A 17,763-nucleotide genomic window follows, 5' to 3' on the forward strand; every position below is an offset into this window, starting at 1 on the left:
TAGACTTATAAATATTAGAGGTGTCTCAAAACATGTACTTGTATGCAAGACTGCAAAAGAGACACAGATGTATAGAACAGCCTTTTGGACTCTGTGGGAGAGGGAGAGGGTGGGATGATTTGGGAGAGTGGCACTGAAACATGTATAATATAAGAAACGAATCGCCAGTCCAGGTTCGATGCAGGATACAGGATGCTTGGGGCTGGTGCACTGGGATGACCCAGAGGGATGGTAAGGGGAGGGAGGTGGGAGGGGGGTTCAGGATGGGGAACACGTGTATACCAATGGCAGATTCATGTTGATGTATGGCAAAACCAATACAATATTGTAAAGTAATTAACCTCCAATCAAAATAAATACATTTAATTTAAAAAAAAGCATAGTTTAAATTTTTTCCATAATAGTTCTTTGTCTTTTATAAAAACATATGGAAAATACTGTGCCAGACTCTTTTCTTTTTCTTTAACCATAATAATATCAGTTTTGAGCGCTGACCTTATGCTTCCTCCCAGTTCTGGCAGTGAACCACCTTCAAATTTGGTAGCAGGATAGTTAGAATGTTTGTTTATTCAGCTGTTAACCTCCCTGGGCTACAGCGATTTCCAAGTAGTTGAATTTTGGATGATGTTCTTGGTAAATGAAGCCAGTTGTTTATTGCACAAGTGACCACTAATCACGGAGATAGCAGAAGTGGACATGAAGTGGGTCCTCTTTTTCTACCAGGGTGGTCTTCATTAGAAACCAAAACTGACGTTCATTTGGAGACTCTGCTCATATAAAGTCAAGCCGTGCTTCTAAATGTCTGTTTTAGCACTTTAGTGAACTTAACCAGAATAAGGCCGCCTGTGGTCAGCTACATGAGTTGAATAGAACTTAGTGCTTATGAATTCCCTTCATTTAAACCAATTAGATCTTTGGCATCTTTTACCACCTGGGTTTTGTTGGGTTAATTTGGTGTTCCTAGTTGTTACTCAGAAGGTAGTGCTGAAAGAAAATGTGATTAAATCAGTCAATAAAAAAAATTATTTCTTGAGTTCCTACAGTGGACATGGCTGTGCCTAGTGAACACAGTAGGATATATTCGAAAATGTATGTATTATCCATAATTTGGGGAAATTTACAGCCTGCTTGAGAAAGACAAGATATGTACATATACTTTTATATAATGATAATGACATCATGTGAGAATTAGAATAGTTATTATAGTTCAGTATTAGTAGAAAGAGATTAACATGAGATAGGATAATTAGGGAAGAGTTCATGGAAACGATGGATCTTGAATTAGATTGTTGATGAATAAGGGCAGGAAAGCAGGAGGGCAGTACAGACAGGGTAAATCACACGAGCAGAGATGGACATCTAGGTACTGAACAATATTCATGGTGGATTTACAGACAGTGTCTAAAACTGGCTAGTTGATACAGATCCCCTGTGTTGGTAGAGTGACAGATAAAGTTGTAAAAAGTAGATTGGTGCCAGTTGAATAAGGCCTTTGATTCCAAGCTGTGTCAGAAACAGTATTCAGTAGCCAGCCAATCCTAATGTCAGTGGTATTGTGGAAAAATATATGGAATCTTCCCCCTCATCTCCCAGGTAAACCAGTTGTATTGATTTGCCTGCTTTCTGCCTATCAGTCAGTTCAGTCGCTCAGTCATGTCTGACTCTTAGTGACCCCATGGACTACAGCATACCAGGCCTTCCTGTCCATCACCAACTCCTGGAGCTTACTCAAACTCATGTCCATCGTGTTGGTGGTACCTTCTAACCATCTCATCCTCTGTTGTTTCCTTCTCCTCCCTCCAATCTTTCCCAGCTTCAGGGTCTTTTCCAATGAGTCGGTTCTTCACATCAGGTGGCCAAAGTGTTGGAGTTTCAGCTTCAGCATCAGTCCTTCCAATGAATATTCAGGACTGATTTCCTTTAGGATTAACTTGTCTGACCTCCTTGCAGTCCAAGGGACTCTCAAGAGTCTTCTCCAACACCACAGTTTAAAAGCATCAATTCTTCAGTGCTCAGCTTTCTATATAGTGCAACTCTCACATCCATACATGACTATTGGAAAAACCATAGCTTTGACTAGATGGACCTTTGTTGGTAAAGTAATGTCTCTACTTTTTAATATGCTGTCTAGGTTGGTCATAGCTTTCCTTCCAAGGAGCAAGTGTCTTTTACTTTCATGGCTGCAATCACCATCTGCAGTGATTTTGGAGCCCCCAAAATTAAAGTCTCTCACTGTTTCCATTGTTTCCCCATCTATTTCCCATAAAGTGATGGGACCAGATACATTGATCTTAGTTTTCTGAATGTTGAGTTTTAAGCCAATTTTTTCACTCTCCTCTTTCACTTTCATCAAGAGGCTCTTTAGTTTTTCTTCACTTTCTGCCATAAGGGTGGTGTCATCTGCATATCTGAGGTTATTGATATTTTTCTCGGCAATCTTGATTCCAGCTTGGACTTCATCCAGCCTGGCATTTTGCATGATGTACTCTGCATATATGTTAAATAAGCAGGGTAACAATATACCTGCCTTGATGTACTCCTTTCCCGATTTGGAACCAGTCTGTTGTTCCATGTCCAGTTCTAACTATTGCTTCTTAACCTTCATACAGATTTCTCAGGAGGCAGGTAAGCTGGTCTGGTATTCCCATCTCTTGAAGAATTTTCCACAGTTTGTTGTAATCCACACAGTCAAAGGCTTTGGCATAGTCTATAAAGCAGAAGTAGATGTTTTTCTGGGATTCTCTTGCTTTTTCAATCCCATTAGTATTCATACATTTCTATCTTTTCATACTCAGTTTAGATGGTAGTCCATGCTGTCTGAAAGGGAATAGAAATTTCTGCCAGCCTAGGATAAATCTTATCAGTTACTGTTAATAATAGTACTTAGTACTATTGTTTCAGTGAGTTAGACCTGAGGCTGCTCAACAGATTGATGAGGATTATCTTTCCATCCAAAATAAGAGTTAACAACAACTAGGTCAACTGTCTCCGAAGGTACTTCCTACCCCCAGTACTTGGTCTATAGCCATCTTTCCCAGTTCCTCCTCTTAGCAGGTAGTATAGTTGGGGACAGCTTATTGCCTGGTTGACTGTACAGTTTGGTCATGTTCACTGCCAGTTCCCATGAACTCTTCCCATATCCTATCCTGTTATCATCTGGTGAAGCCCTCATATGTTCTCTTCCAGAAAGCTGTCTCTCCACCAGTATTACTTCCCATCCCTAGAACCATCAAGGACTGTGAAGGATCTGATATTTTATCCTATTGGCAAGGCAACAAGTTAGCTTAACCATTTCATAGATTCTGAGAGAACGCACAGGCTCCTGGGACAGAGACAAAGGATCGTTTATTACTCTCAGCAGTAGTAGTTGCTGGAGTATCAACATTTTTTTCACTGACTCAGTGATCTTCATTTCTCAGAGGGTGATGTAAAGAGGGCTGGATGATATTTGCATATGCAGTGGGTTGTATTATGTAAGAGGAACTTTGAGCTGAGGTAAGCTAGATCTTTTATAATGGGCAGCTATAAAAAATAATGGGTTCCAGAGAAAGACATTATTATCTGGACAATAAGTATTATTGCCTTTTGCTGTAGGGGAAGACATTATCTCTTTACTATGCAAAATTCCCTGAAGAGAGACTGGTAAGAGGAAAGCTATGTACCTCATTTGTGTAAGGTGCAAAATTTAAGACTATGGAGCATTGTCTCCAGCAACATATTAAGTTAAATGTTGGAGGTATAAAGATGAGTAAGAGACATTCATTTCCCTCCCTCAGCTCACATATTGGAATAAAGAAACACATACAAATTATAATATAGTGCATTAAGTACTAAAAAGCCATGTTAATAGTTCTGTAGGAATATAAAGGAACAAGTTGGTGATTTTAACTAAGAGGAACTATGATAAGCTTCACAGATCATGATATAATTGAGTTGGTAACAAATTGTGTGATGAAGGAACCTGGGGCAGGGAGGTAAGACAGACTTCCAAGAAGGTTGGTTGATGAAGAAATAGCAGAGACCAAATGCAAACATAGGGCAAGGATATTCCAGAACAGGTATATGATGAAGCTATGTGTATTTAAAGAACTGCAGATAGTTCAGTGTTTTAGTCAGATCTATTCCCGTTAAAAATGACAGAAACCTAACTCAAACCATTTTCAGCCAATTTTCAGGACTGGCTAATGTAGTCAGGAAGTCCAGCAGTGCATGTGCCAAGAGGTTTCACTAGGTACAGGAACTAGATGAATATAATCAAATTACCCTCATCTCCTAGTCTTAACTTACCTCTATTGGCTTCATTCACAACACACTGTGGAAACTGGATTTTGGCAACTCTGGGGTTATGCTGCTCTCAGAGTGATCAATTTTAGCAAAAGGAAAGCACTCCTCTTTCTGTTTAGCTCTAGCAGAAATTCTAAGATGGACTGCAGCCAATCTGACTGGGATTAGGTCGTCTTTAAATCAATCACAACATCCACTGGAACAGGAATACTGTAATTGGCAGGATTTGGATCATTTACCTACCCCTAAATACTGCTATGGGGACCAGAAGCACACACACTACAGATTGGGGAAGAGGGTCATTTCCCAAAGAGATGGTGAGCAGATAAAAAGAAATGTCCTCTACATTTTATGCCTTTGGTGCCCTATATACCCTTCTTCCCACTTACATAGTTTTTCAAATGCCTTTGGTGATATGCTGCAGCCATCCACATAACTGAAAATACATTCCTCTTTCTCCAAAGAAAGATAACCCAACCTATTGATCAGTTGTTGCTTTGAGCTCCAAGGCCAGGTTCTTTGGGTAAGGTGGATTCTCAGTGAGGCACAGATGTTAAGTCTACATCTTAACTAGTCAGTATATGATATTAGAGAAAGCAAGATGGCCATAATATTCATTCCATTTGGAAAATGAGAGAATGAGAAAAAACACAGACTTCCCCAGGCCCATGGGTGTGTGTGTGTGTGTGTGTGTGTGTGTGCGTGCACGCGCTCAGTCATGTCTGATTCTTTGCGACCCTGTGGACTGTAGCCCACCAAACTCCTCTGTTCATGGGATTCTCCAGGCAAGAATATTGTAGTGGGTTGCCATTTCCTTCTCCAGGGGATCTTCCCCACCCAGGGATCAAACCCACGTCTCCTACATTGGCAGGCGAATTCTTTACCATTGAGCCACCTGAGAAGCCACTGGCCCATAGCTGTGTATTTAGAACAAACATGGGCAATTGATATATGCCAGTTCCCAGTAACAATAGAAATCAAGTTTTTAAATCACCAAGATTCTCACTCCCTGCCACAAACTTACAACAAAATGAGAATCTAAGTAAAGAGTCTCCAAAATATACATTCTATGAAACCAGGGAATATCTTCCTTCTCTAGCATATGCTCAGTACCAAGAACAATGCTTGACACATAGTAACTACATGTGGAAGGAATGACTAGATACTCTCTAAGGTGCTCATAAGAATTCTAAATGAGTTAAATACATAGACAGTGAGTACCCACAGTGGTATTTATCTAAAGGTAAGTATCAAGTCACAGTCATGTTATTATCTCCAAAACATTTTGAAGTCTGAGTTTCGCTGATTTTTATCTGAGTACAAATTTTCTGAGGTTCTTTGAATGGTTGACAGCTATTGTTTACCAAAAACACAGGTGGTTATACAAAACATTGCTTTTGTTTTGCAGTTTTATTGAAGTATAATTTATATACAGCAAAACTGCATATAGTTACATTGTATAATTTGATCATTCTTGACATATGTTTATCTTGTAAAACAGTCACCAAAATCAAAATAGTGAACTTACCCATCAAACCCCAAAGTTTCTTTGTTCACCTTTGTAATCTTTCCTTTTGATCTTCATGTTCCTCCTTTCCCGAGTCTACTACAGAACTGCTCTTTGTCACTATAGGTTACCCAAACTTAAGTATCAAATAATGATCAAAATAATTTATTTAAAATTATAAGTTTAGTGATAGTTTTCTATAGCTTTCTGTAGAATAAAAGACTTGCAGCTGACTTTGAAGGGGTTTTTTTGTGTGTGTCTTCAAACACACTGTGAACACTATTTAAGCAAAGTTTTATTCAGGAGAGAGTGTATGCTATCTTGTAAGGCATTTTATCATCTTTGTGGATTTTCTCTGCTGAGTTTTTAGAATGTTAAATATAAATGGAATTTAGAGTTCAGCTGTGCTATTTTTACTGCTTAAACATACAGAGTTGCAAAAAGGAAAAATATAAATAGCAATAATCATTTGCAAAGATTTTCAACAGTATCATAATGAAAAAAATCTGGTTTTGATGGATTTTTAGATCTAAAACAGCAAGAAAATGAAAGCGAGCCAGATACTTAGATGAATTCTTTATTCTGCATTTCTTTTTCCAGAAGCTCATGCTTTCTGTTTGTGGTTTTCTCAGAAGACAGAGAAGTTTCTTAATTTGCAGTTACACACTGTGTTACAGTTTAGTTTCTATAATTTACTGAGAAACCGATTTTTTTACTTTTGTCCTTTCAAATATATTTTTTGGCATTAACTTTTGGATGGATTATCCTCACTCAGAAAGGATCATTTTAATCTTCTTTTATTACTTTCGTACTTGGACTCAGTATATTACTTGACATGGCATGTACTTCCACAAATGCTAAAGAACAAAATCTTATGATTGTTTTTTGGATCCATGTCTCAAACCAGATTACTCCCTTTCAGAATCTCTTTCCCTCTGAGTGCATTCGTTTCTTGTTTGCATATGTAAAGTTTTAATCCTATTTATAGAATATATACTAATTGGTGATTTTTTCAGACAAAGGGTAACTTTGGAAACTGCATAATTGAAAATATAATTATTCAAATAGAATTTGTTTTTAATGTGTTCATCAATTCCAGCCATCATATATTTATTTAATGTACTGTGTGCACAGCACCAGATGAGGGTTTGCATAACTTTGCCCTCTAGGAATTCATAGTTTGTATGTTACCCTATCTTAAGTGATTTTTTTATTTTATCTTTTCTCAACATGACTATTTTTCAAAGCAACGTCTCTACTTTGTTTAGACTTATAAACTACCCAGAAAATAAATTTAAGCCAAATCATATTGTATTCTTATGTATGTAATGCACAATGTATATAGAAATCAATGAAAAAACTTGACAGATGACATAAATATCACTCATCTATAATAACAGAGTATCTAAAGTCACATTATAAAAAAATTATTTGTATCCCTGGAAATGCTTAGGCAACATGTTAAAGAGAAGTGAATAAATGAGCCTCAAATTCACATTTAAAAAATAAATAAAAAATAAAGCTATATGATAAAATAACATAAAAGTGGAAATTTCCCCAAATATATGCTTTATTTTTATTTTTTATTTATTTTTTTTAAATTTTATTTTATTTTTAAACTTTACATAATTGTATTAGTTTTGCCAAATATCAAAATGAATCCGCCACAGGTATACATGCGTTCCCCATCCTGAACCCTCCTCCCTCCTCCCTCCCCATACCATCCCTCTGGGTCGTCCCAGTACACTAGCCCCAAGCATCCAGTATCGTGCATCGAACCTGGACTGGCAACTTGTTTCTTACACGATATTTTACATGTTTCAATGTCATTCTCCCAAATCTTCCCACCCTCTCCCTCTCCCACAGAGTCCATAAGACTGTTCTATACATCAGTGTCTCTTTTGCTGTCTCGTACACCGGGTTATTGTTACCATCTTTCTAAATTCCATATACATGCGTTAGTATACTGTATTGACGTTTTTCCTTCTGGCTTACTTCACTCTGTATAATAGGCTCCAGTTTCATCCACCTCATTAGAACTGATTCAAATGTATTCTTTTTAATGGCTGAGTAATACTCCATTGTGTATATGTACCACTGCTTTCTTATCCATTCATCTGCTGATGGGCATCTAGGTTGCTTCCATGTCCTGGCTATTACAGTGCTGCCATGAACATTGGGGTACACGTGTCTCTTTCCCTTCTGGTTTCCTCAGTGTGTATGCCCAGCAGTGGGATTGCTGGATCATAAGGCAGTTCTATTTCCAGTTTTTTAAGGAATCTCCACACTGTTCTCCATAGTGGCTGTACTAGTTTGCATTCCCACCAACAGTGTAAGAGGGTTCCCTTTTCTCCACACCCTCTCCAGCATTTATTATTTGTAGACTTTTGGATCGCAGCCATTCTGACTGGTGTGAAATGGTACCTCATAGTGGTTTTGATTTGCATTTCTCTGATAATGAGTGACGTTGAGCATCTTTTCATGTGTTTGTTAGCCATCTGTATGTCTTCTTTGGAGAAATGTCTATTTAGTTCTTTGGCCCATATAATCTATTATAATTGAATATGCTATTACTTCCAAAACTATTCAAATTCTGAATTTCACAAATTTTTTCTGGGGCCAAGTTCAATGAATAAACTCTATTTTCTTTCTTTCAAATCATAACAAACTGTTGTTTACCAAAGAGCAAATGATTTTCTAAAACACACAATACCAATTAGCTTTTATTTGTATAGCTTTATATAGGTATAATTGAGGTATATATTTATAATATGAAAAGTGAAAGTGAGAGTCCCTCAGTTGACGTCTGACTCTTGGCAACCCCATGGACTGTAACCCACCAGACTCCTCTGTGCATGGAATTCTCCAGGCAAGAATACTGGAGTGGGTTATTGTTGTTCAGTCCTTCAGTCATATCTGACTCTTTGTGACCCCATGAACTGCAGCATGCCAAACTTCTCTGTCCTTCACTGTCTCCTAGAGTTTGCTTAAACTTCTGTCCATTGCGTTGATGATGCCATCCAGCTATCTCATCCTCTGTTGTTCCCGTTTCCTTCTGCCTTCAATCTTTCCCAGCATTAGGGTATTTTCTAATGAGTCACTTCTTCCCATCCGGTGGCCAGAGTATTGGGGCTTCAGCTTCAGCATCAGTCCTTTTAATGAATATTAAGGTATTTCCTTGCGATTAACTGGTTTGATTTCCTTGCAGTCCAAGGGACTCTCAAGAGTTTTCTCCAACACCACAGTTCAAAAGCATCAATTCTTTGGTGCTCATCCTTGTTTATGGTCCAACTCTCACATCCATACATGACTACTGGAAAAACCATAGCTTTGACTAGACGGACCTTTGTCAGCAAAGCAATATCTCTGCTTTTTATTACATTGTCTGTTTCTCATAGCTTTTCTTCCAAAGATCAAGTGTCTTTTAATTTCATGGCTGCAGTCACTGTTTGCAGTGACTTTGGAGCCCAAGAAAATAAATTCTCTCACTGTTTCCATTGTTTCCCCATCTATTTGCCGTGAAGTGATGGGATCAGATGTCATGATCTTAGTTTTTCAGATGTTGAGTTTTCAGCCAGCTCTTTTACTCTCCTCTTTCACTTTCATCAAGAGGCTCTTTAGTTCCTCTTCACTTTCTGCCATAAGGGTGGTGTCATCTGCATATCTGAGGTTATTGATATTTCTCCTGGCAATCTTGATTCCAGCTTGGGCTTCATCCAGCCTGGCATTTTGCATGATGTACTCTGCATATATACAGCCTCAATGTACTTATTTTCCAATTTTGAACCAGTCTGTTGTTCCATGTCCAGTTCTAACTGTTGCTTCTTGATCCACACACAGGTTTCTTAGGAGGCAGATCAGGTGGTCTGGTATTCCCAATTTTTTAAAGAATTTTCCACAGTTTGTTTTGATCCACACAGTACTGAGTTATACAAATAACCTTTTCTATCTTCATCTTGGTGATGGTTTCACAGGTTATGCATATGTGAAAAATTATGAAATTACACAATGTAAAATATACACCATGGCTCAGATGGTAACAAATCAGCCTACAATGTGGGGGACCTGAGTTCAACCCTTAGATTGGGAATATCCCTTGGAGAAGGGAATGGCTACCCACTGGAAACTCCATTATTTCTCTTAGTATTTGAATTTTTGATGTTTCCCCTAAAAATAAATCTTACTTCCAGAATCCTCCATTTTTCCCTGGTTTACATCCTCTGACATAAGGCTGCTTCTGTACTTTTTCCCTACTCAGTCCCTGTCAATTGGCCTTATCAAGGAGGTAGCCATCATTTATTGCTGCTTATTGACTAACCTGGTAAGAAGTGCTCCAGAATATCTCCATGTGCCTAACTATTGTAAAATATAAATGAAAGATGGATAGCCATTCCCTTCACCAGAAAGTTTTCTCAACCCAGGAATGGAACCCAGGTCTCCTGCATTGCAGGCAGATCTACCATCTGAGCCACGGTGTATATTTTAAATTGTGTAATTTCATAATTTTTCATGTATGTGTCACCTGTGAAACCATCACCAAGATCAAGATAGAAAAGGTATTTGTCAAACTCAACACGTACTCACGTTTTGTGATCCCTCATTTTGTTTTCCTGCCCAGCTCTTCACTGGCTACCACTGATCTGCTTTTTGCATTTTAGATGAATTTGCATTTTTCCAAAGTTGTATGTAAATGAACTCATGCGGTATGTACTCTTGTTTGGTCTGACTTCTTTTACTTAGCATAATGTATTTGAGATTAATCCAGGTTGCCACATCCAGGTTGTTTCATTTTACCGATACACGATAATTAGTTTATCCATTGAATTAATTATTGTGGATTATTTGTCCATTTACCATTTTAAACTATTTTTTTTTACCTAGAAGAACTATATATTTCAAAATAAAATAGACTTACTACCCTTATTAAAGAGATACTAATGTGCTCAATGGATACCATAGAACATTATATTTATCCTATTAGGACACTTTGCCAGAGTAGGAAAGACAATGTTTTACTTTTATGACTTAGGAAACTAATGGAATCTGTTAGTGCTTTAATTTCCATGTTTTGCTTTAAAAATGGATGTGAATTAGGCTCCAGCTTTTAGTGATCAGAGAATAATAAAATGTTGTTTTTACTGGAGAGAATGCTGAATCACTCTTCTTGGTACAGTAAACAAATATTAGAAGTCCAAAAATAGAAGACACATTTTTACTTTTTATTTTTAAAGCTTCTTGAGTTTTCTGCTTCTTGATAAGAAAATGGTGATTAAACTATTTCTATTAAAAAGGCAGCAGATGCAAAATACAAAATCAAGATACAAAAAATCAGTTGTTTCATTACACTAATATCAGAATGAGAACTTAAAACCATCCCATTTGCCTCAGAACAAAACAAAACAAAACAAAAACCTAGGAATAAATTTAACCATGGAGCTAAAAGACATGTATACTGAAAATTGTAAGACATTGATGAAAGAAATTGAAGGAGACACAAATAAATGAGAAGATATTCCATGTTCATTGGCTGGAAGAATTATTAATATTGTTAAAATGTCCATACTTGTCAAAGCAATCTACAGATTCAGTGCAATCCTTATCAAAACTCCAATGGCATCTTTCACAAAAATGGAACAAACAATCTGACTCTTTGTGACCCTACGGACTGTAGCCTACCAGGCTTCTCCATCCATGGGATTTTCCAGGCAAGAATACTGGAGTGCGTTGCCATTTCCTTCTCCAGCATGGAATCATAAATGACCCCACATAGCCAAAGCAACCTTGAGAAAGAAGAATGAAGTTGGAGGCATTACACTTCCTAGTTTTAAACTACATTACAAAGGTTTAGTAATTAAAACAGTATGATATTGGTATAAAAACAGACACATAGATTAGTGGAACAAAATAGAAAGGAAAAAAAGAAAGATCAGAAATAAACCCATCCACATATGGTCGGTTAATCTATGACAAAGGAGCCAAGAGTACACAGTGAGGGAAAGGATAGTCCATTTAGTAATGGTTTGGGGAAAATTGAACAGCACATGCAAAAAAAAAAAAGAAACTTTACCTCTATCTTACATTATACACAAAAATTAACTCAAATTGGATATAAAGCTTGATTGGACTACCTGAAACCATAAAACTCATAGAAGACAACATTGGCAGAAGCTCCTTGATATTAGTCTTGGTGATGACTTTCTCTTTCTTTCTTTCTTTGACACCAGAAGCACAGACAACAAAGGCTAAAATAAACCAGTAAGTCAGTCATAGGAATGTAATGTATAACATGGTGAGATAGTTAATAATACTGTATTATATATTTGAAATTTCAAATATTATATATTTGAAATATATATATTATATATATACTGTATTATATTTGAAAATATAATACTGTATTATATATTGTATTACATATTTGTGCTATATATATATAGCACAAATATATGATATATGCTAAAAGAGTACATATCAAAAGTTAATCACATACACAATTATAACGATGGTGATGGATGTTAGCTAGACTTATTGTAATCATTTCTCTGTATATACAGGTGTTTTACCCTGAAAGTAATATGTTATATATCAGTTACATCACAGTTTTTTTTTTAAAGAAATCTCCAGAAGTCAGGCTCCTAGTCCTTTTCCTCAGTAAGGTGTTATGTTTTCAGTTGTGATGTGACCACAGAGATAGTGAAGTGCATTGTGGAAGAAACCATTTTGACTTTTCAATGTTTACCAAAATATTTTAAATGAAAAAAGCAGAATTAGAGCATTTTATTATATTTTTAAATTTTCTTTCTATATAGTTTCATGCCAGTGTAGTTTTTTAAATGAAAGTTATAAATGCTGAACAGTGTATTTTTATATCTTTCAATTTCTAAGCTCTCTGAAATTTTGCTACTTGGCAATGGTAGCCATGTCCTGTCATTTGATTTACAATTTCAACAGTAAATTTGAAAGTTAAAGAATTTCTTTTATGGATATATATTATCATTAAAATACAGTTGACCAAAGTTAACTCTGATTTTTATATTTTAAATTTATTATTATTTAAAAGGTAAGATCTTTACCTGATGGTAACCCAATCCATACCAAACATTCAGGTATGGAATTTTTTATATAATAAAAATATTTTCTGGCCAAGTTTCAAGTTTCTAAGGTATACTATTTGAAAAGCGTTTTTTCCTCCGCCTTTCTAATAACTAAATTGATGTGCTTCTGAACTTTTAAATAAAGTTTTAATTTTAAAATAGTCAACTTACATGGCTATAATATAGGATTAGATTTTTTGACATCTTTTGTCTCTTATTCCCTCATCTTTGGCACTTTTTGTCTTTTTCACATTTCTTTACTATAATTTTCATGTTTAAGAAGAAGCCAATGTTCATGCATATACTCCATAGTCCATGTTAACCCAGAAGTCACAATTCTTTTTTTTTTTTAACTGTTCTATTGAACATAAATTTCAGCCACTGAAAAATATAAAACAAATGCACATCACTTGCAGTTATAAGACAAATGCTCTTACAACTACCACACAGGTCAGGAATGGAACTGCCAGTTATCCCCAGAAACTTTTATGGATACCAACCCAGCCACAAGCCTCTTTTCTCTTTCTGAAAGTAAGCAGTTCCTCTTTTATCTTTTATAGTTTATCACTCAAGTGCTCATCTTTTAAAACTATTGTTTAGTCTTGTTTTTTTTTTAAGTCTTGTGTTTTTCAGTCTAAAAGTTCTTTTTTCCATAGTTTTTTCCGCACTTTATAATTGTTGAAGATCCCCAGTCATTAACCTGTAGAGTTTCCAACAGCCTGGGTTTTGCTGATTATAGTCTCATGATGTAGATAAGCATGTTTTCTCCCTCCTCTGTATTTCCTGCAAATTAGTAGTCACATATAGAGGCCTGACCAAAGTCAGTTTTGCTTGTTTGTTTTTGGCAAGACTGTGGGTGATACTGTGTTCTTTCATCAGGAAGCACAAAATGTCTAGTATCATTCTGTGATGTCAGTAACAGTTTTGATGCTTCAATTCCCTATACATTAATACATTAGATCATGCAGTGTATTGCAAAATGGTGATATTCTTGTTCTCTCTCTCTCTCTTTTTTTTTTTTTTGGTTTATTGGCTGGAATACAACCCCTAAACTGCTCTTTGGTTAGTTATAGTATGTATAGAAAAGGTAGAATAAATGCTTGATTCTTCACCTTTGTTTACCAGTTTTGGAAATGAGTTGGCCCTCTTTCAGCTTCTAAATGTGAATAATTTTTTGTTATTGTATCATTTTGAACTTTTGAATTTAAACATTTGACATGTTTCAATCCATTGCAGTTTTTATCCTTATTGAAGTTCATATTATCTCACATCTGGCTGGTGAGATCCTTTTCAGACTCCCACAGTTCTTTTAACATGACAAATTTTATACTTTTTACAGTTTTCTTTCAAGTATAAGGTGTTCTAGGCTCATCTTTTGGATGGATGGGAATTATGAATTTATCCATGAGGATGCTGTGAACCAGTGGTTGTAAACTGGTACCAAGGGGCCAAAAGTAGCCACTAGCCATGTTGTCATTTCTTTTTCTGACAAAAGAAACAAACACATCATTGTTCAACAAAAATAAATAAATAAAATATTTTTAACATTTATTATGTGCCAAGTGTTTTACTAATTTCTGGGAATATGGTGGTTAGGAGAGATAAAGTTGCCCTCAAGGAATTTATTATATATGTAACATACATAATTTATTATACATACCTGTGTTATAATCTGATGAGGAATAGCAAACCAGCCAAACACTACGTTAAGTAACCTTGTAGGACCCTAGGATGGTGTGAGAGTCTTAGATGGGACCTAACTCAGGGTATTGGAGGTCAAAGAAAGATTGGCAAGTAATATATTATTTAATCTCTTATTTAAAATGTAAGTGTTGCAGATGAAGAAAGATAAAGAAAAATTACTCAAGGCAGAGAAGGTGTGTGTGTGTGCATGTGCACGTGTGCATGCTCAGTTGTGTCCAACTCTTTGCGATCCCATGGACTGTAACCTGCCAGACTCCTCTGTCCAAGAGATTTCCCAGGCAAGAATACTGGAGTGGGTTGCCATTTCCTCCTCCAGGGAGAGAAGGTATAGGTAACCCTGATTTCCCTTAGAAAAGCAATCAGCATGTCTGAATTGAATGTATTCTGTTCCAAAGCTTCCAGAAATCTGACCTTGTGTCCAGTCTTTCTGTTACCACTGACTTTTCTCTTGCCAGAAACATCCACAAGTAATATTTTCTCCACAGAACTCAAGTTTAAATTGGAAACAAGACATTTCTTTCCTAATCCATACTGGATGAATTGGTATCACTTAATTTCAATTTTTTTCCCCTAAGATGAGTTTTCCAGAATCAATCTTGCTAGTCTATCTTATTAGTTGGCATTAATTATCATAATATTTACCCCTCCACTGAACTGTCTTTTCTAGCTGATATTCATACTTAATTGCAGCCTTCTTAACTTTTAAAGATATGATTTTTCTACTTGTCTTGCTTTTTATTCCTTTTTCCATGTCAGAAAAAAACACTAAAATAACTATCTGTGACAAAATATAAGGAAAGTATAATTATTAACTTATATCAGTATTGAAACTGATCCTGATGAATTTCATTCTAATGTATTATTTGAGAAAGAATATTGCTCTAACATTTTAGAGCAACATCCTTGGCTTTTTCTCAGCACAGACTTATTTAACACTGGTCCATTTTTATTTCTTGAAACAACTGTTTTAGACTGCTAAAGTATAATTTCCAAAAAGGTAATATTTTGATTTTCAGGCACATATTAAATAAACATAGGTCAAAGATTTTATTCAATTCATTAACTAATGATAGAACCAGTAAAATGTCAAAATAAATTCAAAGAACATTTGATCTATTTATAGACAATTGAATATGGGAATGTTAGAATAAGATAGTTGAGTTTGATGTAAAACTAATTAGTATCCTGTATATTAAGCTGTAACCTGTGGGGTTTTTTTTCTTTTTTACCCAACAGAAGAATTAATGTGTAGTTAGTAAACAGTGAGTCTAACAAAGTACATTCTCCTAATTGTTGGGTGACTCTGTGTCCCATATGACACTTAAAAGACCTGTTACATATATTTTTGTCTTTTTTTTCAAGTTTTGAATGATTCTGAATATGATTTTAAAAATTTCTTAGACTAGATTAGAGAATTTTCTTTGGGTCTGAGGATTGTTTGTGAATAATTGATGAAGTAAGCTTTATTTTAGTATACTTTGTAAGTTTTGCATTCCATTGTCTGACAACTGCATAACAATCTTTAATATTGAAAGATATTAAATTAATTAATTTTGAGGAGAATAAATCATTTTAACTGGACATCAAAGGAAGGCAAAGGGAATTTTTGTATGCTTAATAAATTTAAAGTAATTTGCTATGGAATAAACTCCCTATATTATTTGTGTTCCCTAGGGTTTTCCTGGAGATATTGGGATCCCTGGACAAAATGGCCCTGAAGGATCAAAGGTAAAGAAAAAAACAGAAAAGAAAGGAAAAAAAAGAAGAGCATGGTATCTATAGTTTTCTACTCTCAAATCTCCATGAATGGGTAAAAAAATACTTTAGAAATATCAGAACATTTCTGAATATTTTTGAGCTGTCTCAAGTGCATTTTAAAAAACCTTTTCGATCTTGTTTCAAAATAATCAGGAAGTAGTTTGCGTGTCTAGTTGTTTTTTTGGTGTCAAAAGACATACTCCTAGAGTAGAAGTATGTTTATACAGTCTCTTGGGTTTAGGTTATTGGAAATGATTTTCCTGGTTTGGTCTAGGCTTAGATTAGGATGACAGTATTTGCAAAGCACATAAGTAACTGAAAATGGATTTCTTTTAAGAGGTGAAAAAATTTAAAAAGCCAAAAATCTATGGCATACACAAAATAGGTAAGAGTATTCTGACCACTAAAACCAATAAAGTATTTAGGGCCCGTAAAATATCCACTGATTAAAATAAAGAAAGCCCATGGAGTTCTAGAATTTATACATAGCACAAACTACCAGAAAAACCTGGTCATTTCTAACTTCCTTTACTGTTACTGTGTATATATACTAAATATTATCCATAGCAAAACTTTAAATACCAGACTTCCCAAGCAGGCTGACATAGAATGAGCATTGTAAACAAATAAAGCATTGTGAATAAATACACAGAATGATGAAACAGCCAGAAGTTTGGAGAACTGGCATGTTACGAAGTATAGCTGCTGCAGAAGGTTATTAGCGTGAGTAGAGAGGAAGTGTTAGGGAATGAAGCTGGAAAGGATATTAATATAGCTATATTTGTTAGTGTACTATAGTGGCAAGTCCTAAAGTTCTATAGTAAATGTTTTGGAGACACCTCCTTTAATCCTCACAACCGTTTTATGAGGTAGATATTACCCCCATTTTATAGATAGTTAACTTATTCCCTCACAGTCACATAACTTTTCAAGTGACTAAGACAGGATTCTAATCCAGACATGATTTCAAAGTCAGAGCTCTTAACCACTTAGTTGAGGATTAAATTGTTGGAAAGATTTAAGACCATGTTGAAGAGTCTCTCCTTCTTCCATGGGTATCATGAAGTAATCAGCAATTTTTAAGGAGCAAAGCATTGTAGGTGATTTATGTTTTATAAAGATACCTCTTATGTCTCCATGGAGAATGGTTTAACAGGAGGGAAAATGAAAGCAAAGAGATGAGCTAGAAAAAGCTGGAAAAGAAGTTATAAAGATCTGAAGTGTAATAGAACATTCATTCAATCAATAAATATTTACTGACTGCCTCTTATATGACATCCATTGTGCTAGACAAGGGCTACAAAAGTGAAAAGTCCTGCTCCCTGTTTTCAAGAAACTTACAATCTAGAGGAGTATATGTAGGAAATCTTTTATAATAACCATGTAAATAGCATATAATATGTGATACTGTGTGAG

At 35.6% G+C, this 17,763-nt stretch overlaps 1 protein-coding gene across 3 annotated transcripts in view; it reads left to right on the forward strand.

Moving 5' to 3' along the window:
- Positions 1-17,763, forward strand: part of COL24A1 (collagen type XXIV alpha 1 chain) — a 398,952-nt gene that overhangs the window by 173,521 nt on the left and 207,668 nt on the right. For all 3 annotated transcript variants that reach the window (XM_061411389.1, XM_061411390.1, XM_061411391.1), the window contains exon 21: positions 16,264-16,317. In XM_061411389.1, the coding sequence (XP_061267373.1) occupies positions 16,264-16,317 (54 nt within the window). The remainder of the gene's footprint in view (positions 1-16,263; positions 16,318-17,763) is intronic.

The sequence above is a fragment of the Bos javanicus genome, chromosome 3 (genome assembly GCF_032452875.1).
Source record: "Bos javanicus breed banteng chromosome 3, ARS-OSU_banteng_1.0, whole genome shotgun sequence".
Taxonomy (NCBI): Eukaryota; Metazoa; Chordata; class Mammalia; order Artiodactyla; family Bovidae; genus Bos; species Bos javanicus.